General features: G+C 41.2%; 1 protein-coding gene across 3 annotated transcripts in view; it reads right to left on the bottom strand.

Annotated features, from left to right (window-relative positions):
* Positions 1 to 25,441, bottom strand: part of prkcea (protein kinase C, epsilon a) — a 74,114-nt gene that overhangs the window by 8,371 nt on the left and 40,302 nt on the right. The window contains exons 3-11 of one of the 3 annotated variants that reach the window (XM_072455532.1): positions 24,940 to 24,981; positions 13,972 to 14,137; positions 12,879 to 12,913; positions 11,929 to 12,017; positions 10,803 to 10,932; positions 9,780 to 9,922; positions 8,557 to 8,659; positions 4,656 to 4,861; positions 3,511 to 3,684 (exon numbers count right to left, since the gene is read on the bottom strand). In XM_072455532.1, coding sequence (XP_072311633.1) covers positions 3,511 to 3,684; positions 4,656 to 4,861; positions 8,557 to 8,659; positions 9,780 to 9,922; positions 10,803 to 10,932; positions 11,929 to 12,017; positions 12,879 to 12,913; positions 13,972 to 14,137; positions 24,940 to 24,981 — 1,088 coding nt within the window. Of the gene's footprint in view, positions 1 to 3,510; positions 3,685 to 4,655; positions 4,862 to 8,556; positions 8,660 to 9,779; positions 9,923 to 10,802; positions 10,933 to 11,928; positions 12,018 to 12,878; positions 12,914 to 13,971; positions 14,138 to 24,939; positions 24,985 to 25,441 lie in introns of all 3 variants that reach the window. The other 2 variants (XM_072455531.1, XM_072455533.1) reach the window with 2 other exon arrangements.

Below are 25,441 nucleotides of genomic sequence, written 5' to 3'. Positions count from 1 at the left end.
AGACATGAGGAGAATGAGCGGTCCACAAAACAGAGCCATAGCCATTGATCAGTTGCCTTCTCCTAGCTCTCTCACAAACCCTCTGGCACATATTCACATGCATTAATGTGTGGGAACAGCTTTAGGAGAACAACCTGCTGTCATATGAAACGGTGATTTAGTGACACTTACGGCTCTTTTTTCTGCATTTACGATTGATAAAAAGTGTTACATTTAGATGCAGACAGCGCTCATTGGTCTGATTTATGTACAAAGTGCTTTGATGAGGGGAAACTAATGGATAATGGACAAATATAATCACTTTCAAAAGCTTGGGAAATATTTGAAAACACAATATAATTCTTAGCGACCATTACATCTATAGTTAAAGGTGGTATGGACGATTTTTTTCAGCAATTTTTTTTATCATATTTCCTCGTGGCGTGGATAAATCATTTGTCCTGCCACGTATCAATCATAAAACGCACCTACCGCTCACCGCGTCAGGCTCGTCCCCACGTTTCCGCGTGCCTAAGCGCATGGATCTATCATAATATAGTTCCCTCAGTGTACGGGGCAAAATGAAGACGGAGAAAGACAGTTCGAGCTGACGCAGAAGTGGACAGAAATCTACGGGAGACGAGAGATGCGATGAGATCCGTTGCGCTAATAAACAAACGCACGTGTGAGTTGTATCAGTCTGCACGGGGGAGTGCGCATGAGCACTTCCGCCTGCGTTCTCAAATCGCCGAAAAATCGTCCATACCGCCTTTAAATATATATATCTATCTATGATTTTTGGTGGTCTTTCTGTTTAGAGAACAACAGGTAACCCGGTTGATATGCTAAAATGCTAATGTGATGTCAGGCTTTTAGATAAAGACCCGTCTTCCCGTGTTTTGGACGGGATATTTTAATGTGGACGGCCATTTTATTAATAAATCTTGGAAAAAAAGGGAATATTATCATTAAATCGGGTAGGGAAGCATTTGACAATAATCCGCCATTACAGTTTACTGTTTACAAGTGAAAATGTGCATGCTGCGCGCTGATTGGTCGACGAAATTTGTGTGCTTGGCTCTGATTGGTGTGGTGAGCCGTGGTCCGGAAAATGCCAAATCTACTCGTTTTTTCACCTAGTCGGCCCCCGTAATCCTATCTAAAAGCCTGTGTGATGTGAATGCGCTAACATGCTAAGGTGCTGACATGCTAAGGTGCTAACATGGGTGGCTGCCCACGAGTCCAAAGGTTCACGGGTCCGAAACTTCCCCAACATTTTAAGGTTCACTAGTCCGAAGGTGAGAGGCCGCACAGCGGGCTCTCCTCGCCTCCCTTTGGCCGACACACTGGCTTTTAAGACTTTTCTAGTGTTAATGCACTTTTTATGATTAAACTCACGTATTTTCCATAACCGACTTGTTTCTGTGCATAGCTCCTTATCTTATTATTAATTCAATAATTAACTCCAGGATTAAACTGTTTTCCATTCGGCATTCTTCAAAAGCTGAATTTCCTTTTTGACTACCAATCCTATTTCTATACTTATGATCAAATGAAGGCATGCTTGACCATGAGTCTCACCCCCTGCAGGACAGATTGATTGACTGATCCACCCTCGATGTGTGAAGGAAAGGTTTCGCAGGTCTTTCCTTCCTGCTGCTGTCAGACTTTATAACAAACACTGTTAGTCCTGAACACTCGCAATACTGACCTAACCATGTGCAATTCTGTCATATGTGCAATTGCTGTTGGAATTCATGTGCAATTCATGTGCAATTACTGTTGGAATTCATGTGCAACCTATGTGCCGTCGTGACACATATTCATGTGCAATTACTGTCGTGATCACATGCAATGGTATTTATGTATTTATTTATTTATTTGTCTATGGGAGTTTTTATTTATAGGAGATCTTCTACTGAAAGTGTTTTTCAGACTTCCTATAAGTGATCTGTTCTTTTCTTCTGTATCTACCTCTGTATCTACCTGCGTTGCACCAATGAAATTTCCCCATGTGGAACAATAAAGGAATATCTTATCTTATCTTATCTTATAGAACGGAGGATTCAGATGTTCCCTTGTTATTTTCACATACACAGTACAACTTGCGGTGCCTCCTGTGAGCAGCTGGTGCACTAAACGTGACGAGTCCCAGTGCGTGTCTTCGTGCTTCATGCGCATTTTACAGACTGACTACATCCTGTCTATGCACCTTCACTTTAGCCTATGAGGAACCTTCGGACTAGTGAACCTTTAAAACCTTCGGACTAGTGAACCTTTAAAACCTTCGGACTAGTGAACCTTTAAAACCTTCGGACTAGTGAACCTTTAAAACCTTCGGACTAGTGAACCTTTAAAACCTTCGGACTAGTGAACCTTTAAAACCTTCGGACTAGCGAACCTTTAAAACCTTCGGACTAGTGAACCTTTAAAACCTTCGGACTAGTGAACCTTTAAAACCTTCGGACTAGTGAACCTTTAAAACCTTCGGACTAGTGAACCTTTAAAACCTTCGGACTAGCGAACCTTTAAAACCTTCGGAATAGTGAACCTTTAAAACCTTCGGAATAGTGAACCTTTAAAACCTTCGGACTAGTGAACCTTTAAAACCTTCGGACTAGTGAACCTTTAAAACCTTCGGACTAGCGAACCTTTAAAACCTTCGGAATAGTGAACCTTTAAAACCTTCGGAATAGTGAACCTTTAAAACCTTCGGACTAGTGAACCTTTAAAACCTTCGGACTAGTGAACCTTTAAAACCTTCGGACTAGCGAACCTTTAAAACCTTCGGAATAGTGAACCTTTAAAACCTTCGGAATAGTGAACCTTTAAAACCTTCGGAATAGTGAACCTTTAAAACCTTCGGACTAGTGAACCTTTAAAACCTTCGGACTAGTGAACCTTTAAAACCTTCGGACTAGTGAACCTTTAAAACCTTCGGACTAGCGAACCTTTAAAACCTTCGGACTAGCGAACCTTTAAAACCTTCGGAATAGTGAACCTTTAAAACCTTCGGAATAGCGAACCTTTAAAACCTTCGGACTAGTGAACCTTTAAAACCTTCGGACTAGTGAACCTTTAAAACCTTCGGAATAGTGAACCTTTAAAACCTTCGGACTAGTGAACCTTTAAAACCTTCGGACTAGCGAACCTTTAAAACCTTCGGAATAGTGAACCTTTAAAACCTTCGGACTAGTGAACCTTTAAAACCTTCGGACTAGTGAACCTTTAAAACCTTCGGACTAGTGAACCTTTAAAACCTTCGGACTAGTGAACCTTTAAAACCTTCGGAATAGTGAACCTTTAAAACCTTCGGACTAGTGAACCTTTAAAACCTTCGGACTAGTGAACCTTTAAAACCTTCGGACTAGCGAACCTTTAAAACCTTCGGAATAGTGAACCTTTAAAACCTTCGGACTAGTGAACCTTTAAAACCTTCGGACTAGCGAACCTTCGGACTCATGGGGGGTAACCCTAAAATGCTGACATACTAACGTGCTGACATGCTAACGTGCTAACATGCTAGCATACCCGTGTCTGGAAGCAGCAGTAGAGCTGGGTGAGGTAGGGGTGCCTCCGGGCCAGGGCCAGGATGCGCTTCTCGGTCATGGTGCAGTCCACGTCGTCGTCCTGGAGGATCACGTCTTTCTTCAGGACTTTGACGGCGTAGACTTCCTCTGTGCCCTTCAGCTCGGCCAGCATCACCTGCACCAGACAACACACACTTTATATACAGTAACCCACAATGTTTCCACGCTATTGTTGAATTAGAAATGTAATATTATATCACAGGGAGTTATGGGAAAGGTGTTTTGTGTTCAACGGTTTATGGCTGCTTGACCCAGAGGTGACACTTTATAATACATGCGCTCGCACATCCGGGAATTTGTACAGTAGCAACCCGAGTCCGCCATTTTGAAAGGGGCACAACAACACGTCTACTACATACGATATCCAGGATTTATGAGGCCAAAATGCCAAAAACCTGTGTTCTGTCAGGACATTGCTCTGTTGTCAGACCAAGGAATGAGAGCTTTGTCGTGTGCCTTAGTTTTGCCGTTATCCTCTAAAGAATCAAAGTATTCGTAGCTCATTATGTCGTAGAGAAGGATGCAGTCGTGTTGGTTTTTATATATCGCGTGCCCCTTTCAAAATGGCCGCTATGAGGGACGTTCCGGATGTAGGACGTCACCGCAAACGTATGTATAAGTACACTAAATTACTTTATGCCATGGACACAATCGCTCAGAGGCAGGATAATCACAGTAAACTCTTTTTTGAAGAATCCTGTTGCAAATAAATAAATAAATAGCACAATAAAACACACATGAGGTTATTTAGAGTCATAACGAGTCATTATAGTTACTTATTCAATTCTCTACAGCTCAAATCGCACGACAAAAAATGTGCAAATAATCAGCACACAGGAAAAATATGATAAAGCCCCAAAGATATTGTTTCATCTTTTATTTACTGAAGTCAATAAAGTAATTGTCGTGACAAGATACGAGAAAAATGTCAAACTTTAGTTCAATTGTTCTGACAGAGATGATTTTAATATATTTTTTGGTTGTGTTTCATGTGGTTTGGTCCAGTAATAACCGAGATATTAACCATAAACCAGGTCAAAACGTCAAATCATGCCAAATAATGCCACGTGGTAAAAGCCGGCGCACCTTTCCGAAGCTGCCTTTGCCCAGGACCTTGATGAAGTTGAAGTCCTTGAGCGTCCTGCGTTGGAGCTGTCCGTTCTCCCGGCCGGCGGAGGACGAGGAGGAGGTGGAGGAGGACGAGGAGGAGGTGGAGGAGGCCGAGGAGGAGTTCTGTGTCCCGCCCTGATCCAGAGACAGGACGTCCTGCAGCCGCTCCAGCTCCGACAGGTCTGAGCGCAGATCGAGATATTTAAGCAACGATTCATCCACTAATAGTCGACTATAACAAAATATTCTAGTTGTATTTTGATAATCGTGGACTGTACAGACTCTAAAATGCACACGAAAACACCTTTTATAACATTATTAAATGAAAATGTCATAAAAGAATGTGGATTTTCATCAATAATCCACTTTCTTTGTGAATATTCTCTATCTAGAAGCCTTAAGTTGTGGTATTTTAACATTTATTTGATTAAAAAATCGAAATGTACATTAGAAATAATCGTTTGACTGGTCGATATAGTGTATTTGACAAGTTTTCTTCACTATTACTTATATAATCTAAAGTGGTTAACGTAGCAAGTTTCATGTTTTTAGTGAAGGGAACGACTTATGCGCAAGAAGCTAATTATTCCTGACAAAGCATTAAAGTGAGAAGTTAATGGTATTTAAGTGCTTGTCTGTGGCATAAAACCTCATAGAAAATCAGTTAGTTTAAATATTTAAAAGCCAAAATCAAATAAATGCTAAAGTGTCTTCCAAAAACACCAGTCGACAATTATACATAATCAATTCAGTGCTTCTCGTCATTTTTGTCTTGTCATACATGTTGTTCCTTGTTGACAGTGCGGTTGCCAGGTAACAGTAAGTCCCATCTTAATAAATAACTCAAATTTAACAACAAAACCCAAGAACGTTCTCAAATCAACCAAAAAATACATCCATTTAAGTTAATTTATCAACCCGGACAGTGTTATTACATCTGTAAGTCATAAATCAATGTTTGAATATGAACTTTTGCTTTTGTTGTCGTTAGCTCCGTGTTGTCGTTCGCAACATTAGCACAACAAGGCATTTGTAACTGCAGAGGCTCGACTGCAGCAGAGGGGCAGGTTCACAGACAGCAGGGGGCAGTAGAGAGCAACTAAAGAGAAAATAACACTAGTTCTATCATTATTTAAACTGTCTGATGTCACACTTTATCCAAACGCAGGCGTCGACATGTTGGATTGTCTAACTCAGATACATTTGTGATTCTGAAATGTTGCCCGAGGTTTCCAATTCTGAGAAGTGAGAACGTTCCCGTGTGAATTTACAAGTCGTAACTCGGATAAACCGGATAAATCCAGCCTCCGAGGACGACTGGGACGTAAGACAGGAAGTAAGACTGTCTCCAAATAGGGAAAACTGGCAAAATGTTAAATATGATTGTGCAAACTGTACATTTTAATGATAATTCTCATCACTTTTGGGCCTCATTTTTGCAGTGTTGAATAGAAAAAGGACTTGATTTACGAAGGCAACGCTTTACATTGTGTGGTTTTGATAAATAATATTACACAATGACCAAAGTCACTCATATAAGTTCAACGTTTGAAGATTTTGAACCATTTTTGACACAGTAACAGTGACTCCGCCTCCATTTCAGAGTCGCACGTTGTAGAATCTGAAAACCTTCTGTATGAATTTTTAAAATTAAAACATATTTAGATACTTTTTGCATTATTCTGAAAAACTTCCACGACGCCTGAAACGCAGTGCACGTTGATAAGCTTCAGCGCCATCTAGTGGACGTCACAATTTAACACTAATTGATCAGTAGTACAGCTATTTGAAGGACTTGAACTGCCAATCTTATAGTTCAGCATGTTCGCTGTGGATTTGCATTGTCTTTTTTACGGTTTTGTGCTGGATGTTGGGACACAAAGTTACTCGCTCTCAGACAGATATTTGAAGGACTTGAACTGCCAATCTTATAGTTCAGGGGTTTATTAATATACTTTTAATCACACAAATAAAGAACAAATCAATGGAAAGCAGCCGTTTCTCAACTTCCTCTTTCCTTAAAACCCTCAAAAGTGAATTGTTTCAAAGTAAAAGCATGTTAGCTGTGGATTTGCATTGGTTTTGCCCAGTTTGGTGCCGGATGTCGGGACACAAAGTTACTCGCTCTCAGATGGAAGAGTGTGAAGACATGACTAACTGTGAGGAGCAAATGGCGGTGGGCGGAAAGCGCTGGGAAAACCAGCTTTTAACAACAATAGTGCCAAAACTGGACACCGTGTTCTCACTGGTATAACTGACATCTTGCACATTACTGCACGCTAATAGTTTTACTGTATCATACGGGTTTCTTATATTTAATTCCACCAGTTTGAATATGTTTTTGTGTCTTTGTTATAGGGATTTCTTGTAATTGTCTTGATTTTAATTGCGTTTTTACACTGTGACATCAACAACTTTTCTCTATTCTATTGGCAAAAATGTGTGTTAACTGAATTATTTATAATTAAAGAAGACATATTAAGCTTTTGTCTGCTTTATAGTTGAAATAAATTACATTTGTGGATCATTATTTTACATTTTGGACATTTTAAATTGCAATATTGTTCTAAAACGACTTGATTAAATAAATGCGTTTTGCTGTTTGCTTCTGGAGTTAAAACATCACATTAAAGTGGACAGCAACAGTTCACAATTTGTATTAATTTGTGCTTAAGTGGTCATGGTAAAAATTAATTGTAAAGATAGTGATGAAAACGGGGCTTAGGATCAACTCAAACCTGCAAGAATCACTCTGAATACAACTGAGATATATTATTGAGGCTAAACGCTGTCAAAAGTTGTAATATTTCTCCTTTATTCTAACGTGTGGAGCTCTTCATCTTTCTAACGTGAACAAACAATGATTTATGGAAAGGTTTGAGCGAAAAGCACCACTTTCCCGTCCCATTCAGGTCACTTTAGTCCACTTTCATTTCCCACAAATTGCCGTGAGAAAACTAATCTTAGCAGCAGGATGAATGTCGAAAGAGGTGAAATGGGACAAACATCTTAAATTTAAAGATATCGATCTGAAACTTCTGCAGTTTACGCATATAAACGAAAGAAAAAATGTGTTACAAGTTTTTCTTACACGGCCAAAACAGTCAGGTTCAAATGTCATGGTTTATTTTGTAACATTTTAGATACAAATTATTATTACTATTTGGATATCTTATTTAGTTTTGGTGTATACTAGAAAAGACTGAAAAATACTGTAAAAATTTAAATTTTGTCTCATATTTTTAGACTTAAGATTTATTACAAATTTATTATTGTTTTTCTTAAAAAATAAGGCATTTTATGGGTAAAACACAGCCAAAATTTTACATATTTGGGTCAGAGCCAGGTTCAAATTTCTTATCTTATCTTCTTACCCTAACTCTATCGTATTGAGTTTTTGTGTAAACTAGAAAAGACCGAAAACTGGTGTAAAAATGTTAATTTTGTCTCATATTTTTACACTTAAAACGTTAATAACTCAGGCTTAGAATTAGATATCAATAAATCCTTCTGTAATTTATGTCCAAATCACGTTCAGCTCAAGATTGTAAAGTTTGGTGTTTGTAGGTGCATCTTTAAGGGCTGATCTTTATGTTTCACTAGGAGACAAATGCATTTTAAGAACACGGCTTGTCCCAGAGAAATGGACGTGAGAGGATTAAATCATATTAAAAAACAAATGCAGAGCAGATTGGACAATTCTGTTTCCACATGAAAGCTTATTTTGAGAGCGCAAACTGTCCAAAAAACACTCTTTACCACCAAACATTGAAATAAAAAGTCCTCCACACACTGAATGTCAGACTTATTCCTTATATTAGTCACATTACATTGTATTAACTGAGAAAACAAACATAAAGAGTGTAGGTGCGGTTACCCTGCTGTGACGGGGAGGTGGGCACGGCGGGGGGGCTGAAGTTACTGTCCTCTGTTTGGGACAGCTCCGGAGGCGACTGGGGAGGGTCCTGCCCTGGAGTCAACTGCACAAACAACAACAACAACACAACAACAACAGCAACATAGTCAGAAGAGGCCATTTCTGATACAACAGGATAAAGTGTAGAAACTTGATTGTAGATTTTTAATGCAACACTTTATTATGGGCCATTTATTAACGTTTAGATAATATTGTGAATGTTGTTTGTGTTCAATATTTGAATATCGAGTAGATTTTTTATAGTAAAAAATGCTACAAAAACAAATATGAACTTTCAAATAAGGGTATAAGGTTATTTCTGCACTTGTTTGAGTCATTTTACAGACATTTCACATTTGTCTGATAATTAAACTTCAACAAATGCGTTTAAAGACACGTTTTAACACATTTAACACAATATTGTCTGACTGTCAAAATAATATATTCATTTTTGTTAATATTGCCCAGTCTGACCGTATGTGTTTTATCAGTTACAGCATTATGTTTAGTCATAAATGTGTTTTGTTATATTTAAATTGGCTGCTGAATAGACCCTTTAATATAATCTCATGATCATAATACATTTTCAAGACGTTTTTGAATTTTCAAGGTAAAAATGACAGTGGGTTTACTTTTCCTTTACAAAGAATTGGAAAAAAGTACTTCTAGACTCAAAATTGTGTTTGAGCTGCACAAAACGTATAATGTTTGAAATGAAATGAAATAAACATGTAAATAACTTTTGTGGGGTCAACATTTCTGTGAGTATTTGTCCAGTAAACGTCTTCAGCATTCTAAATGTCACATGATCTCACAGTAAATAAACAAATAATGTAAATTAAAATGGTAAATGTCTTGAATTGCATTAGGTTCCACTTCACTTTTGGCTCCATTTCAGAATTCAGACAATTTAATTACAAATGTTTAATGGGTTGATCTGAGAAAAACACTGTAGAAACACAAACACACACAGTTCTTAATATATTTTGGTAAATATTAGGGCTGTGCAATATTAACAGAAATTAAAATCTCAATATTTTTTCATTATTTTATTCAAAACAGTAGATTCGATTTCAAAAAATGTGCTAAAACGTCCCGTAAATGTCTTGGTGGAAGTGAATGTGATTGGAACTTTTTGGATATGATGTGTCCCACACATTGGGGCTTGTGCACGGCGCTCGTACCTTCCTCCTGCGCTGGGCCGTGTTGGAGATCTTGTCCGGGGTCACGCCGAGGTCGGACAGCACTTTGGCGATGCCGCGGGCGTCCACGCCGCAGTTGGGCGCCACGTTGGACTCACAGCGTCGGTGCACGTTCATCTTACACACTGCCCCCGGCACAAACACACACTCCACGTCAAGAAGTCGCTTAGACAAAAGAACAGGCTTACGCAACAACATGACATCATTAAGGTGATGCAGGTCCTTTTGAATACATCTTTATTGTCACATTTGTATCTTCAAAACAAAACCTGTGGTGGGCTGTAATTACATTTATACATTTGTTGGTATTTGATAAACAGTTGGTAAAGATTGCCTATGGTTTAGTTCATTATTTTGGATTTGGTTTTGTTTCATATTTTTTGCTTTCATTGTCGCAGTTTCAGCTTTTCAAGTGGTGTAACTCACCAGCACTTGACCCACTTAACCCTCTTTTTAGTCTGTGCCAAATGAAAACACATGGAAAAAAGGGAAACCATATCATCATTTTACACTTACAATTTGATGACTTTTGTGGAATTTCTTTATCTCGCAAGATCTTTTTAAATACACATATTTCATCCAATGCTTTACCGACTTATGGCTCATAAATGTTGACCTTTATTTGTTCGGGATTGTGTCCATAAAACTTGTGTGAATAAAGCCAGAACTGATTCCTCTGCATGTTTCATCTGCCAGTATCAACCAGGACTAATGCAGGGAGCGGCATGTGTGAATAAAGACTGTCAGGCACTTTAGTTCTGTTTTAATTACATTTACATGATGCAGTACTGTAGTGATCGAGGAAGAGACACAAATGCCGGGTTAAGTGTGAACAGAGCGTGATTGTGGGTCAGAACTGAGTGATTTGTTGATCTGGGACTCATGGGTGAACGGGGCTATAACATTATCTGTTCATTCAAATTCTCATATCGTAACGGTCGTAAAATTCTGAAGTGTAACGTGTTCTTGGTGTTCGTGTTGGTGCCGTTGTGACTGAGCACTGACCTTTGCACTGCAGGCCCTGCCTCATGAGCCCCCACAGCAGCGAGCCGCAGTGGTCGCAGAACGTGGGCACCTTGTAGTTGTGAATGCTGAACTTGTGAGGCATGTTTACGCTGAACCGCTGTGATCCCACCTGCAGGGGGCGACACACTGTCACACACCGGCTGTACACGCTGTGCATTATGTCACAGGACAAGAGGGAGGGAGGGGGGGAGGGAGGGCATAGAGGTGAGAGAGAGAGCAGGAGAGAGGGAGGGAGGGAGGGAGAGAAGGAGAGAGGAGAGAGAGAGGGAGGGGGGAGGGGGCATAGAGGTGAGAGAGAGCAGGAGAGAGGGAGGGAAGGAGAGAGGGAGGGAGAGAGCAGGAGAAAGGGAGGGAGGGAGAGCATAGAGGTGAGAGAGAGGAGAGAGAGGGATATAGGAAGGGAGAGAGGAGAGATATAGAGGGAGAGAGCAGGAGAGAGGGAGGGAGAGGGCATAGAGGTGAGAGTGAGAGCAGGAGAGAGGGAGGGAGAGGGCATAGAGGTGAGAGGGAGAGCAGGAGAGAGGGAGGGAGAGGGCATAGAGGTGAGAGGGAGAGCAGGAGAGAGGGAGGGAGAGGGCATAGAGGTGAGAGGGAGAGCAGGAGAGAGGGAGGGAGAGGGCATAGAGGTGAGAGTGAGAGCAGGAGAGAGGGAGGGAGAGAGAGGGAGTGAGGGAGAGAGAGGGAGGGAGGGCATAGAGGTGAGAGAGAGGGAGAGAGCAGGAGAGAGGGAGGGAAAGGGCATAGAGGTGAGAGTGAGAGCAGGAGAGAGGGAGGGAGAGGGCATAGAGGTGAGAGTGAGAGCAGGATAGAGGGAGGGAGAGGGCATAGAGGTGAGAGGGAGAGCAGGAGAGAGGGAGGGAGAGAGAGGGAGGGAGGGCATAGAGGTGAGAGAGAGGGAGAGAGCAGGAGAGAGGGAGGGAAAGGGCATAGAGGTGAGAGTGAGAGCAGGAGAGAGGGAGGGAGAGAGAGAGAAAGGAGAGAGAAATAGGGGGAGGGAGATACAGAGGAAAGAGAGGGGGGAAAGAGGGCATAGAGGAGAGAGAGAGGGGGAAAGAGAGAGAATAGACTGACAGAGGGAAGAGAGAGAGGGGGAGAGAGAGCTGACCTCCTCGGGCGTGTCCTCCTGCTTCTTCATTCCAGCACACTTGGTGATGATGAGCTCGTGGCAGCGCTTGTGGACGACACAGGTGCAAACTGCAGCCACAGCACACAACAAACCATCAAACACACGTTTCATCTCCACATCTATGAGTCAATGTGTGAGGAAATATCACATCAACTCTTATTCATGACGATCAATTATGATGTTTTTGTGTTTCTGTGAATTTTAAACAGTTTTTAATACAAATTGAAGGATCTAACGTGCTCAAAGTGAATATAATCTATGCACTGTGTGGGTTAAAGTGCCTACGACAGGTTTTTATGATTTTCTAATTTTGACTTAATTTGTTATATTTATACCTGTTGTACATATAAATTTACAATAATCGAGCAGGTTTTTGTGGAGAAAAGGGGATGAATCTGTAGAAAATAACAGGAAGTGACATCACACCAGGGACAACTTTTTTTCTCTAAACAATAATTCACCAAAATAAAGCAGCTCTCATCTATTTTTATTTGTCAAATTCAAAAAAATATGACAATAGAAGGGTTTTGGCTTTGAGTTAATTTCCTAGTGTGATGTCATCGATTACAAACAGGAAGTATAATTATAAACCTGAAGAAAATTTGCTCTTTTTTTTTCAACGCAGAATTTTAAACGCATTTTAAATTTTTATCTAAACTCCATTTTAGTTCAGAGGCCCTTTAAGTCCTAGTGTAGTCCTGGGACTAAACTCGCCACTAAACCTGGACAAAACCAGGACTAGAGTTGGAAACTAAGTCTAAACCAGGACTAAAATGGGCTAAAATCTAAGTCATGTTCAGGTTGCGTCAAATGTTTGTCTTACTTAATCCTGGTTTGATGCTTAGCCTGACGTTGAACATTATTTCGTAAAGACGCCTTTGTTTGACCCGGATAATGTTTAAAAGCTTCGAAAGAGGAGAAACACTCACCCTGACACTGGTATCCCTGCTTCCCCAACACGCCCCTGCATCAAAACACAACAAACCAGGGATTAACCACAGATATTCAACACACACAAGTCTAAGAAACGTGCACAAATATATATATCATGATGTTGAGTACAATAAATACAGTTTCACACAGTGTTTCTTTGAGCTCGCAGTATTGGCAGGATTGCAATAAGTGAAATTTGACCACAATAAAAAGGTAATCGGCAACACAATGACACAAAAAACAAACAAACATCGCGATTTAACGATTATTCGCAATTACCGTATTTTCCGGACTATAAGTCGCACCGGAGTATAAGTCAAAAGTATAAGTCATAAGCCGAAACTATGAAAAAAGCAACTTATAGTTCTGAAAATACGGTATTTAGACAGTGAATAAACAAAAGTGAAATATTTAATGTTCTATCAGTCCCGAGGTCTAAAATGTTGTTAACTTAATGACCGTGACGTCCCGACTCCACGACCTCCTGTCACGCCGCTGATCAAACGCGCCTAAAACACATCTAAAACATGCCTTAAACATGCCTAAAACACGCCTAAACATGTCTAAAACACGCCTAAAACACACCTTAAACATGCCTAAAATACGCCTTAAACATGCCTAAAACACACCTAAAACATGCCTAAATCACGCCTAAAACATGCCTTAAACATGCCTTAAACACGTCTAAAACACATCTAAAACATGCCTAAAACACGCCTTAAACACGTCTAAAACACATCTAAAACATGCCTAAAACACGCCTAAAACATGCCTTAAACACGCCTAAAACACAACTAAAACACGCCTAAAACACGCCTAAAACACACCTTAAACATGCCTAAAATACGCCTTAAACATGCCTAAAACACACCTAAAACATGCCTAAATCACGCCTGAAACATGCCTTAAACACGTCTAAAACACATCTAAAACATGCCTTAAACATGCCTAAAACACACCAAAACATGCCTTAAACACGCCTAAAACACACCTAAAACACGCCTTAAACGCGGCTAAAACACGCCTTAAACACGCACACGGCTAAAACACGGCTAAAACAGTGCGGTGAGAAGCGGGGCGTGTTCCCACCAGATGAAGTCGCGGCAGTGGGAGCAGTACGTGGGCTGCCGCAGGTACGTGGCCATGAACTTGTGGCCGTTGACCTGGTGCACCCGCCTCCGGACCGCGCCCTGGCGTCTGCGCGGGCCGATCCGCTCTCGGAACACGCGCTCCTCATTGTCGTTGGTGCCCGAGGCTGGAGACACAGACAGAACATGTTAATCACACATATAAACACGCTGCGATTACAGAAAAACGTGCAAAAAATACTTTCAATATTCATTTTTCTGAACATAAACAACACAGACGTTTAATCATTGTCATTTAACACAAGAAAGGTAAAATGTCCAAAAGATTTAATGTAGGAATAATAATAATATACTCGGGACGTAACAATATGCACATGTCACGGTACGATATTTATTGCGATAAAAGAATTATAGAAATACTATTCTTTCCTTTAAACATGTTTGTGCAAATCATTACCGTCATATTCAAAAGAACTAAAGCATAAAAGTGCTTAAAACTGTTATTTCTGCACTGAAATGTAGCAAAGGATCATGGTCTATGTAGTTCATTTTTTTTAGCTGTTTATATTGAATGTAAACAAAGGAGCGATATATTGTGAGACTTTTGATGATACGATATCACGATATTTCGGTTATTGTTACAGCTCGAGTTACAAATTGAGTGATTTAGTTCCCAGTTTTGGCCTCAGAACTTTAATTTATTTCATTCCTATTTTTGCTGTATTTGTAGAACTATTTTTTTTTACCAGATAAAAAAAAGATCATTTTTGTGGCACTTTTATCTTGAAAGTTGTGGCACGAGATGTTGTGCCTAATCACTGCGGTATCAAGATGCTAACAGTTTACATGTTTATTTTCCCAGTAAAGAACCCATTTTTTAGAGTGAGTTTGTGGTTTTATTTTTTCATTTATTGATATATTTATTCTTATTTGATATGACTAGTTTCATTGCTTTACAAGTCAACATATTGTGCTTGTTTTAATAGATAATTTTGTTCATGCCAAATAGTACTATTCATTTAATTTGGCTTAGAAACAGGATCATTCACTTCCTGTTCAAAAAATCACCGTAAAAAGCAGCATTTTTTTGTTTACGTGTTTTTATTTTTGAGGAAAAGTGTCACATTTAAGTTTTAATCTGTATTTATTATTTATTTTTTCCACTAGTTTTTAAAAATACAACAAAAGAACACCAAAAAAGAAAAGAAAAAAAAAAGAAAAACACACACAACACACAAAAAACTATCAAAACCAGAGCAAACAGAAAACAAAAAAAGAAAATATACAGCAATCAAGGACTGGACTAACACAATGATGGAGAAATTATCTTCTGACCAAAAATAGACAAATTTGACCCACTTTGGACCAATTTGGATGCATAATTAGGACTCAAATGTCAGAACATCGCTGTCGTGTTCTGTGCTTCTTAAAATAATAAATAGACGTTTAAGGCTCAAATACACGAGTCAAAAACAAACGTCCCATTTAAGGGAAGTCTTCATTTTTCAAACAATCCGCCCAAGTACAGGGGTGTGGCCAGTACAAAGAGCGCACTATAAGTGGCACTGGAGTATAAGTCGCACCAGGCAAAAAATGCACAATAGAGAAGAAGAAAACATATATAAGTCGCACTGGAGTATGAAATGCAGTTGCAAGTGTGAAAATAACAAATAATATCACATATAAGTCGCTTTGGAGTTTAAGTATATAAGTATAAATATAAGTATAAGTCGCACCCCGGCCAAAACTATGAAAAAAGGTACAACTTATAGTCCGGAAAATACGGTATTTACTGTATTTGATCGGCGGCACGGTGGAAATGTGCCGTAAAGTGTAGCAGGTTTCTCGGTGGCGCTGCATGTTGCCGCGCTGTGTGTTATTTATACACCGGTGAGTGGGCCCTAAACGCAGGGCCGACATATTCTATCCCTCCTGCTCCTCCTCCTCCTGCTCCTCCTCCTCCTGCTCCTCTTCCTCCTCCTGCTGCTCCTCCTGCTCTTCCTCCTCCTGCTCCTCCTCCTCATCTTCCTGCTGCTCCTCCTCCTCCTCCTCCTCCTCCTGCTGCTCCTCCTCCTCCTGCTCCTCCTCCTCCTGCTGCTCCTCCTCCTGCTCCTCCTGCTCCTCCTCATCCTGCTGCTCCTCCTCCTCCTCCTCCTGCTCCTCCTCCTCCTCCTGCTGCTCCTCCTCCTCCTGCTCCTCCTCCTCCTGCTGCTCCTCCTCCTGCTCCTCCTCCTCCTCATCCTGCTGCTCCTCCTGCTCTTCCTCCTCCTCCTCCTGCTCCTCCTCCTCCTGCTCCTCCTCCTCATCTTCCTGCTGCTCCTCCTCCTCCTCCTCCTGCTGCTCCTCCTCCTCCTGCTCCTCCTCCTCCTGCTCCTCCTCCTCCTGCTGCTCCTCCTCCTGCTCCTCCTCCTCCTGCTCCTCCTCCTCATCCTGCTGCTCCTCCTCCTCCTCCTGCTCCTCCTCCTCCTCCTGCTGCTCCTCCTCCTCCTCTTCCTCCTCCTCCTGCTCCTCCTCCTCCTCCTCTTCCTCCTCTTCCTCCTCCTCCTCCTCCTGCTCCTCCTCCTCCTCCTGCACCAGCTCCAGGAAAGACGGACGCAAAGACCAAGAGAACCACCTCCACGCGGCCCACGCACAGGGACACTTCCTCTCTGCATTAGCCGCCGCCGCCTCCTCGCTCTCCTCCGCCTCGTACTCTTTCTCTAACACTCCATCGCTCCTTTCTCGTCTCACTCACTCTCACGTCTTCTCTTTCTCTCCCTCTCTTGCTTTCCTGTATCTCTTTTATCTCTCTCTTCGCTTCCTCTCGCTCCTCTTTGTTTCTTGCCGTCCTCCTCCTCATTCCTTTCATCTCGCTTCCCCGACATTCTCTCTCAATTTCTCACACTATCTCCTCTCTCCTTGTAATTATCTCTCTCACTCTCTCTTTCCTATATCTCTTTAATCTCTTTCTCTCGCTCTCTCAACACTTTCCTTCTTCTCTCTCCTCTCTAGTTTCTCTCGTTCTCCTCTTATTCCCTCTTTCTCTTGCCTCCCTTTTGTCTCTTTCTAATTCAACTATTCGGTTGCTCCTTTCTCTTCTCCCTCTCTCTCACATCTCTCTCTCTCCCTCTCTCTCTTGCTTTCCTGTATCTCTTTTATCTCTCTTCCCTTCTTCTATCTTTTCTTTGTTTCTTGTCCTCCTCCTCATTTCTTTCGCCTCGCTTTCCCGACATTCTCTCTCAATTTCTCAGACTATCTTCTCTTCTCTCCTCGCTCTCACTCTCTCTTTCCTCTATCTCTTTAATCTCTCTCTCTCAACACTTTCCTTCCTCTCTCTCTTCTCTAGTTTCTCTCGTTCTCCTCTTGTTCCCTATTTCTCTTGCCTCCCCTTTTGTCTCTTTCTAATTTAACTGCTGCTCCTTTCTCTTCTCCCTCCCTCTCACATCTTCTCTCTCTCTCTCTCTCTGGCACTTTCCTGTATCTCTTTTATCTATCTTCCCTTCCTCTCTCTCTCTTTCTTGTCGTCTTCCTCCTCTGTTCTTTTGCCTCGCTTTCTTGACAATCTCTCTCTCTCAATTTCTCACACTATCTTCTCTCTCCTTGTACTTCCTTTCCTTCTCTTTCTATCCTTCCTCCCTCCTCTCTTTCTATTTCCTTTGTCTCACTTTCCCTCTCTTCCCTCACTCTATCTTCCCTCTCTTTGTAATTCTCTCTCTCCTCTCTCTCTACAGTATATCTCTTTAATCTCTCTCGACTCTTTCCTTCCTCTCTCTCCTCACTCATTTCTCATCTCCTTTGTCTCATTTCCTTTGTCTCACTTTCTCTCTTTTCTCTCTCTCATTTCCTCTGTCCATCTCTTTTGAACGTCGCTCCTTCCCTGTCTCCCTCCCTCTCTTTCCTGTATCGCTTTCATCTCTCTCCCCTCTCTTCCCTTCCTCCTTCTCGCTTCTCTCCTCCTCTCGTTTTCGCTCCCTCCTCCCCTTCTCTCTTCTCTCTCTTGCTCACCATTTCTCACTCTTTCTAATTCCATTCTGTGCCTTCTGTCTCAATCACCTTCTCTCCCCAGATCTTTTCTCTCTCTCTCTCTCTCTCTCTCGCGCCTCTTGTTTCTCTCCATTCTATGTATCTTTCTCCTTCTTTCCATCACTATTGCCTCCTTTTCTCTGTCTCTTTTCTCCCTCCATCGTTCCTCCCACTGTCTCCTCTGTGTTATGTTCATTTCTTTCTCTCCTCTCTCCCCCTCTCTCTTCCTCTCCGTCCGCCCCCTCGCTCTTCGCTTTTTCCTCTTTTACATTATCTCTCTCTCTCGCTCATTATGCCCTCATCTCCTTCACCTCCACCTCCTCCTCCATGTCTTCCTCCCTCTCTTCCTCCTCTCTCTCTCTCTCTCTCTCTCTCTCTCACACCTCTGTCTCTCCTGGGTGAGTTAAATGTAGTTACAGAAGAGGTGGAGTTGGATTAAAAAGCGACTGTCAAGGGATGCGGTCCAAAAAGTGATGGAAAAGGAAGTAGAATTATACGTGTGTGAGCGGTAACTGCAGTATAATTACTGTGATATTGGTGATAAAAGAAGTGGTAGCAGTAGTAGTCCAGATCTAGTCCTGGTTCAGTCCTGGTTTAGTCCGAGTTTAGTCCAGATCTGGTCCTGGTTCAGTCCTGGTTCAGTCCAGATCTAGTTCTAGTTCAGTCCGAGTTTAGCACAGATCTGGTCCTGGTTCAGTCCTGGTTGAGTCCAGATCTAGTCCTGGTTCAGTCTGATTTTAGTCCAGATCTAGTTCTAGTTCAGTCCGAGTTTAGCACAGATCTAGTCCTGGTTCAGTCCTGGTTCAGTCCAGATCTAGTCCTGGTTCAGTCTGATTTTAGTCCAGATCTAGTTCTAGTTCAGTCCGAGTTTAGCACAGATCTAGTCCTGGTTCAGTCCTGGTTCAGTCCAGATCTAGTCCTGGTTCAGTCTGATTTTAGTCCAGATCTAGTTCTAGTTCAGTCCGAGTTTAGCACAGATCTAGTCCTGGTTCAGTCCTGGTTCAGTCCAGATCTAGTCCTGGTTCAGTCCAAATGTAAACACACTGTAATGCCTCTCCAAAGTGCAATATGTTCATTTATTCACGCTCGCATCACATTACTGTACGACCCGAGCGCGGCCGTGCTTCCACTCGCCGACAAACGACGACCGGGGCTCAGCATTTGTGGACGTTTTGTGGACATTTGAGTTTTTTTTTTGCTCAGAAGCGGCACACAGAGTTCCGCCGGGCGATTTGGAAACAGGGCAAAGCTGCTAAACAGGCCATTACTGAGATCACTTTGTTTTACATAATACATCATCCATCTGTCCCCAGGCTCGGAGCGGGAAGAGGAGCAGGGGCGGGCCAACGTGGGGCGTGGAGAGGGGGGGGGGGGCAGAGGCGCGTCACCACGGAAACGGGACGCCCTCTGGACCTGCGCAGTGGCAGCGATGGACACTAACCGCCCGCACACACACCCGCACGCACGCACACACACACACACACACACACACATACACACACAAGAAATGTATTTTATTCTGTTTTGCAATAACGATATTCAGACGATACTTTCACCAGCTCTAAACAAGGATTAATTTGACTAATATTTCATAAAGTCTGATATTAATTCTGTGGCACAATCATTTCTTTCAATCAGAACTATAAGTCGCACTGGAGTATAAGTCGCACCAGCCAAAAAATGCATAATAGAGAAGAAATAAACATATATAAGTTGCACTGGAGTATAAAATGCGGTTGCAAGTGTGAAAATAACAAGTCGCTCCGGAGTATAAGTATAAGTATAAATATAAGTATAAGTCGCACCCAAAACTATGAACAAAGGTGCGACTTATAGTTTGGAAAATACGGTAAAAAAGCATACTTGTCATAAAATGTTGACAAAACAAAATTTTTAAAGCTGATTTATTCCAGCGAGGACACGTTTTTTGCGCTTCGAAGATTGACAAAAATATGGATGACTGAAACGTGCTCCGATGAAACAAAATGAGAGGTCAAAAAAGCCGATTTAGCGTAATATAAACGCTTAGAAACACAGAAATACACGCATCGTAATCTGATATGGCACATTTCATGCTGCAATTAATTAGACAATGGAACGTTCTCGGTAAACAACAAAAAACATCACGTCTTTGTAAAGAAAATCTGTCGTTTCGAGCGCTACAAACACGTTCTGAATGTCTTGTATTCATTCGTTCATGTTTACAGCGTGCGCTCTTCATAAACATAATATCTCACAAACATAACTACAATGGCAAAACGTGCAGCTTTATGCAGCGCTAATGTTATACAGCGCTTATATTGTCAGATCCTTAAGTACAAGATGAACTCCCCGATCTCCTTAATAGACTTTTTCATTACGTTCAAGTCTCAAGGTTTTCGATTATCCTTTTGTGCTGGGACGTGTGTTAGATATTTCACTACAGGAACAGGGCAGTAATTCATTTAAGAACTACTTCCTGTTCCATGGAATTACTCTTTAATTTAAATTCGATCGCATTGAAAGTCAGAAACGCGTGAAAAACAAGTGCAAAACGTAATTTGACCGTGACTTTTTAGCACAAATTAGCATCATCGCCATTGAAATTAGCGATTCAAAACCAAATATAATACATCTTTTCAAGAGGGGAAAGTATTGATATCATAATAATCGATATCGCGAACTAACGCTCTTCAATCTGACAGAAATGTCTTGTGACAGTTCAATTTTATTCAAGATTTTGCTTATTGCGTCCAAATTAGCCTCGATAAATTAGCCTTGGTCTCGGTTTTGTTGCTACATTTCTGTTTTAATACGACCAAAATGACACGTCGATATCGCGGCACCGTCTCGGCGATATTGCAATATCGTGCGGTCCTGAAGAACTCAAAATGGTGTCTGTAAAATCTAAAAGACCAAAAAATACTCAAATTAAGACTCGTTCGTTAATCTAATCGAGACAAGTCAGTTTGCAGTAACAACAGTAGTACAATAGTAGTAGAAGTTGTGTTATTATATTAGCTTTATATATATATTAGCAGTGTATTAGCAGTGGATGCTATTTTACTTGGTGAATATCAAAAGTACTGCACACTGAAGAATATACTTTACATAATGGCAACAGATAAGAGTGTAAAAACTGGCAAAAATGAATGAAAATCTATATTTTTCTTTTAATTTCTTGTATCAGGATGGTGCTAAAATTAGGTTCAAGTATCATATAACATGAATGGACCGTCATATTAACTAGAAAACTGCACTTTTTTTGTGGTCAATTTACTTTTTTTGAACATTACACTTGTGTTTCTGTCTCTTTTTGTGCTCATTTTTGTATCGTTTTAATGGTAACACGATAAAACACGATAAACACGTGCAATATCATACATTTCTCCGGTATATACAATGCGCTGACGGTAGCAAAGGCGGCGTAGCGGGCGTGGTCGTTTTTTGTCGCAACGGCCCAAACGACTTAAACATCAACGTCGACCGTGCGGATTTTGAGAACACGTCGAGCAGTAAAAAGAAAACGACAACGCGCAAAGTCGACGCGGCGCGAGTCCAAGTCTGCAGATGGACGGATTAAACCCAGATTATTTCTTATTTAATTTCCTGAAGCCGGCAGATGCAGGAGGAGAAGTCTTCCCGTTTCTTGCCAGCACAGATTGCAGAAAGAAGATGAAAAAAAGAAAAAAAAGAGAGAAAACTTGCTAAAAATACCACTCTTTTCCGCGCGGGCCTCGTCGCGCGGGTGTTAGCGTGCTAGCGGAGGCATTTATTCCCTTTTATTAGCATGTGTACATACATTAGCGGGGCTGAACAGCGCAGAGGAAGTTCAAACACGGGCGACGCGCGGGTCATGAGGTCGCCGGCGGGATCGACCAATCACGGTTCGGGGTCGGAGTAAAGCCGATGACCTAGTTTAAGAGCGGACTCTCGCTCGCTGTGACACGAGTGACGCGGGACAAACCGAGACAAACTGAGGCTGTTTGTGGAGGAAACGGGTTTACATCGATTTGTCTTTTTAAATTATTGGTTAAAGGATGTTTTTTTTTAAAGTGAAATGTCAGGATTGTTATTTTCAATGGAAAAACAAAGAAACGAGGCAAAGGAGAGCAGACCAGGCCTAAAACCAGGACTAAACCAGGGTAAAACCACAACAGACCAAGGCTAAAACCAGGACTAAACCAGGTCTAAATCAGGACTCGACTGAGACTATAAAACCAGGACTAGGTCCAAACCAGCAGATCAGGGGTAAGTCAAGACTAAACCAGGACTAAACCAGGCCAAAACCACAACAGACCAAGGCTAAAAACAGGATTAAACCAGGGTAAAACCATGACTAAACCAGGTCTAAATCAGAACTCGACTGAGACTATAAAACCAGGACTAAACTAGGTCTAAACCAACAGACCAGAGGTGACTCAAGACTAAACCAGAACTAAATCAGGACTAAACCAGAGCTAAATAGAGTCAAGAACAGAACAAGCGAGGGCAAACCGGTACTAAACTAGGTCTAAACCAGGACTAAATCAGAGCTAAACTGCTGAACCAGAATGTAACAGAGTCTAAACCAGAACAGACCAGAGCTAGAACAGGACTAAACTAGGATAAGACCAAACATTGAAACCAGGACTAAACAGGACCATAACCCCACATCCGGGCCAACAGGATTTAATAATCTAAACCAGAACAAACCAGAACTTAACTGGGCCTAAACAGGACTGAACCTGGTCTAAACCCCAACACCAGGGCTAATCCAAGACTAAACCAGATCTAACCAAGGGATAAACTAGGACTAAACAGGGCCCAAACCACGATTAAACCGGGCTAAACCAAGACTAAACAGGGTCTAAACCAGGACTAAACCAGGGATAACCCATTAAACAGGGTCTAAACCAGGACTAAACCAGGTCTAAACTAAACCAGGGCGAAACCAAGACTAAACTGGGTCCAAACCAGGATCAAACCAAGGCTAAACCAGGTCCAAACTAGACCAGGGCTAAACTAGACCAGGGCTAAACCAAGACAACATACACACAAATCCAGTACAGTACCATAATAACACTAACTGTACATTGACCCCGCCCTCTCCTCCTATTGGTCAGCTTGTGTCACGCTCTGAGTGAGAAGAAGCAGATGACTTCTCGAGTAAAAAAACAACGGCATAATTCACACAACAGTCACCATGAAACTGAAACGTTCGACTTATCGGCTCGACCACCACATCACTTTTGTTTTTCCTTTTCCCCGGCGACGCCCACACGGGCTTCTGCTGCGTCCGTGCTGGAAACCAAAGCTATTATAATGTAGATGCAGCCTCCACCTCCTCCTCCTCCCCGTGGGGCCTCCTCCTCCTCCTCCTCCTCCTCTTCCTCACATTGACCGAGCACGCGCCCGACAGAGGAGCTGCCGGCGCTTCTATTTATATCCAGGTGTGAAGATACGCAGGTGCAGGGAAAGTCTCATATCACAGACTCCCACAGGACCAGACGGCGCTCACTTCACCTAAACACGGCGTAACAGGGCCAGATGCAACAGGCCAGGCCTTTGTTGTTGTTGTTTTCTGCTCGCTTTGCTCTCTTTCATCTGGAAACAACACAACGGTCCAATCCGCCACTTAAGATGCGCCGTTATTTCATTTAATCAACCTGCGTTTATAGATTTACGCCGTTCATCGTAACTTCAAAGATAGAGGCGTAAAGATCAGAACTTGGAGTAGAACCAACGCACTTTACACTTCACACACGATCTGGACAGAGCGTGCAGAGGGATTTGTCGATATCTACGGTAGTTTTAACTCCGAAAATTAGACAAATTTGGAATTTTTGTGGCAATTTTCAGTTGGATCTACTCAAAAGCGACGTACGATTTGAAAACGTTTTTGTATCTTATCTGTCAACAAAAAGAAGCAAGAGATGTAATGTTATGCGCCAAAAATGTGCAATTAAAAATATTTTTTTTTTTTTTATAAAAATTGAATTAAATTAAATATTTAAAAAATTGCAATCTTTCAATGTATATACATATACATATTTTAAACTTTGGGTCAAATTATGTCCATTTGAAGAAGAACAAAGCAAAAAAAAAGATTTGGTTCGATATTTACGATGTCTAGAGCCAATATTTCCCCCGATCTCTGTCTTTTTAAACAGACAAGGGTTAAAACAGAAAAAGAAGAGCAGCGACGATTGAAATTTATTTTACTTATTTATTGCTATGGTTTTATGGTTTGCTTTGATTGGATTTGACTGGTTTTATTGTTTTTGGTGGGATCAAATTGAGCACTTTTTGTTGTTTTCTGCATTTGGAAACTATTTCTGTTTTTAAATTGTGCTAAATAAATACAGTGGATCAGTTCTGTGGTGACTAATGACAACAAGATCTATAACTTTATCCATTATCTGTTTCAGAAACTTTATAAACCGCTAAGTTATTAAAGCGTTTCACCAAATGTTAAGTTTTAAATGTGTTTTTTGGCTTTAAAACAGCATTAGTCACTTCCTTAGTCACTCCGTCGTGCCTTTAAACTCTTAATATATGACCATTTTCGAAAAAGTCTATGGGAGAAACGAATAGTAAATTCATTTTTTTACTTTTTTTTTTTTAAACTTTACTGCTCCATCATAAATACATGTTGTTATCATTATACAAACGTGAAAAGTCAATTTGTCAACTTTGTTAGGACGTTTCTTCAGTACATAAGCCTCTGTACTGCTACAAATGTTAAAATACTGATATTAACATGAGTAAATATTGATAATCGACCACAAAAGCGAGACAAATATAAAAAAACATTCATATCAAACCACATCAGACAAGGTCGAACTCACAGAAAACTACTATTTCTACTACTACTACTACTACTACTACTACTACTACTACTACTACACTACTGCTCTGACTGGAATGCTCCACACTGGCATTAAACACATCTCTTCTGTTTTTATTGCCAACAAAATCACAAATCCTTGAAAAAATGCATTCTTACTGTGAGTGTCGCCTCTCCACAGATCTGTCCTGCAACCTGCACCTGCTTGTGTTCACGCAAAAAGACAAGTTTAATGCCAAATTGTAGAACGTTCCCAGCAATAAGCAAGACACAAATCATCATCAGCGTTATGGCTGGGGATGTCACAGTTTGGAACGGTGGCGATTGTTGTGCGGAGAAAAAGAATCACAATGAATGACACAAAACGAAAGCGAAATCCCTCGTTTCCTTTCGTTCTGATACGTTCTCTTTATGAAATCCAACGTTCTGAATGTAAAAGTAGAGTTATTGTGACATAAAAAGCACAATATTTACGTGAACATGTGTTTGAGGTGTAAAGCTTGAATTTAAATTGCAAATTTTGCCAATAAAATGATCAAAATTATTATCTTTTTTCGTTCTTTACCATTATATTGAGAGCTGAATAATGACAATTATCGATAAACAGAATACCGTATTTTCCGGACTATAAGTCGCACTGGAGTATAAGTCGCACCAGCCA

Source organism: Eucyclogobius newberryi, unplaced genomic scaffold (genome assembly GCF_026437365.1).
Source record: "Eucyclogobius newberryi isolate DKJ021-1_F unplaced genomic scaffold, fEucNew1.0.hap1 SCAF_20, whole genome shotgun sequence".
Classification (NCBI taxonomy): domain Eukaryota; kingdom Metazoa; phylum Chordata; class Actinopteri; order Gobiiformes; family Gobiidae; genus Eucyclogobius; species Eucyclogobius newberryi.
The sequence above is the reverse complement of the archived record's forward strand: the minus strand, read 5'-3'. Positions and strand labels throughout refer to the sequence as shown.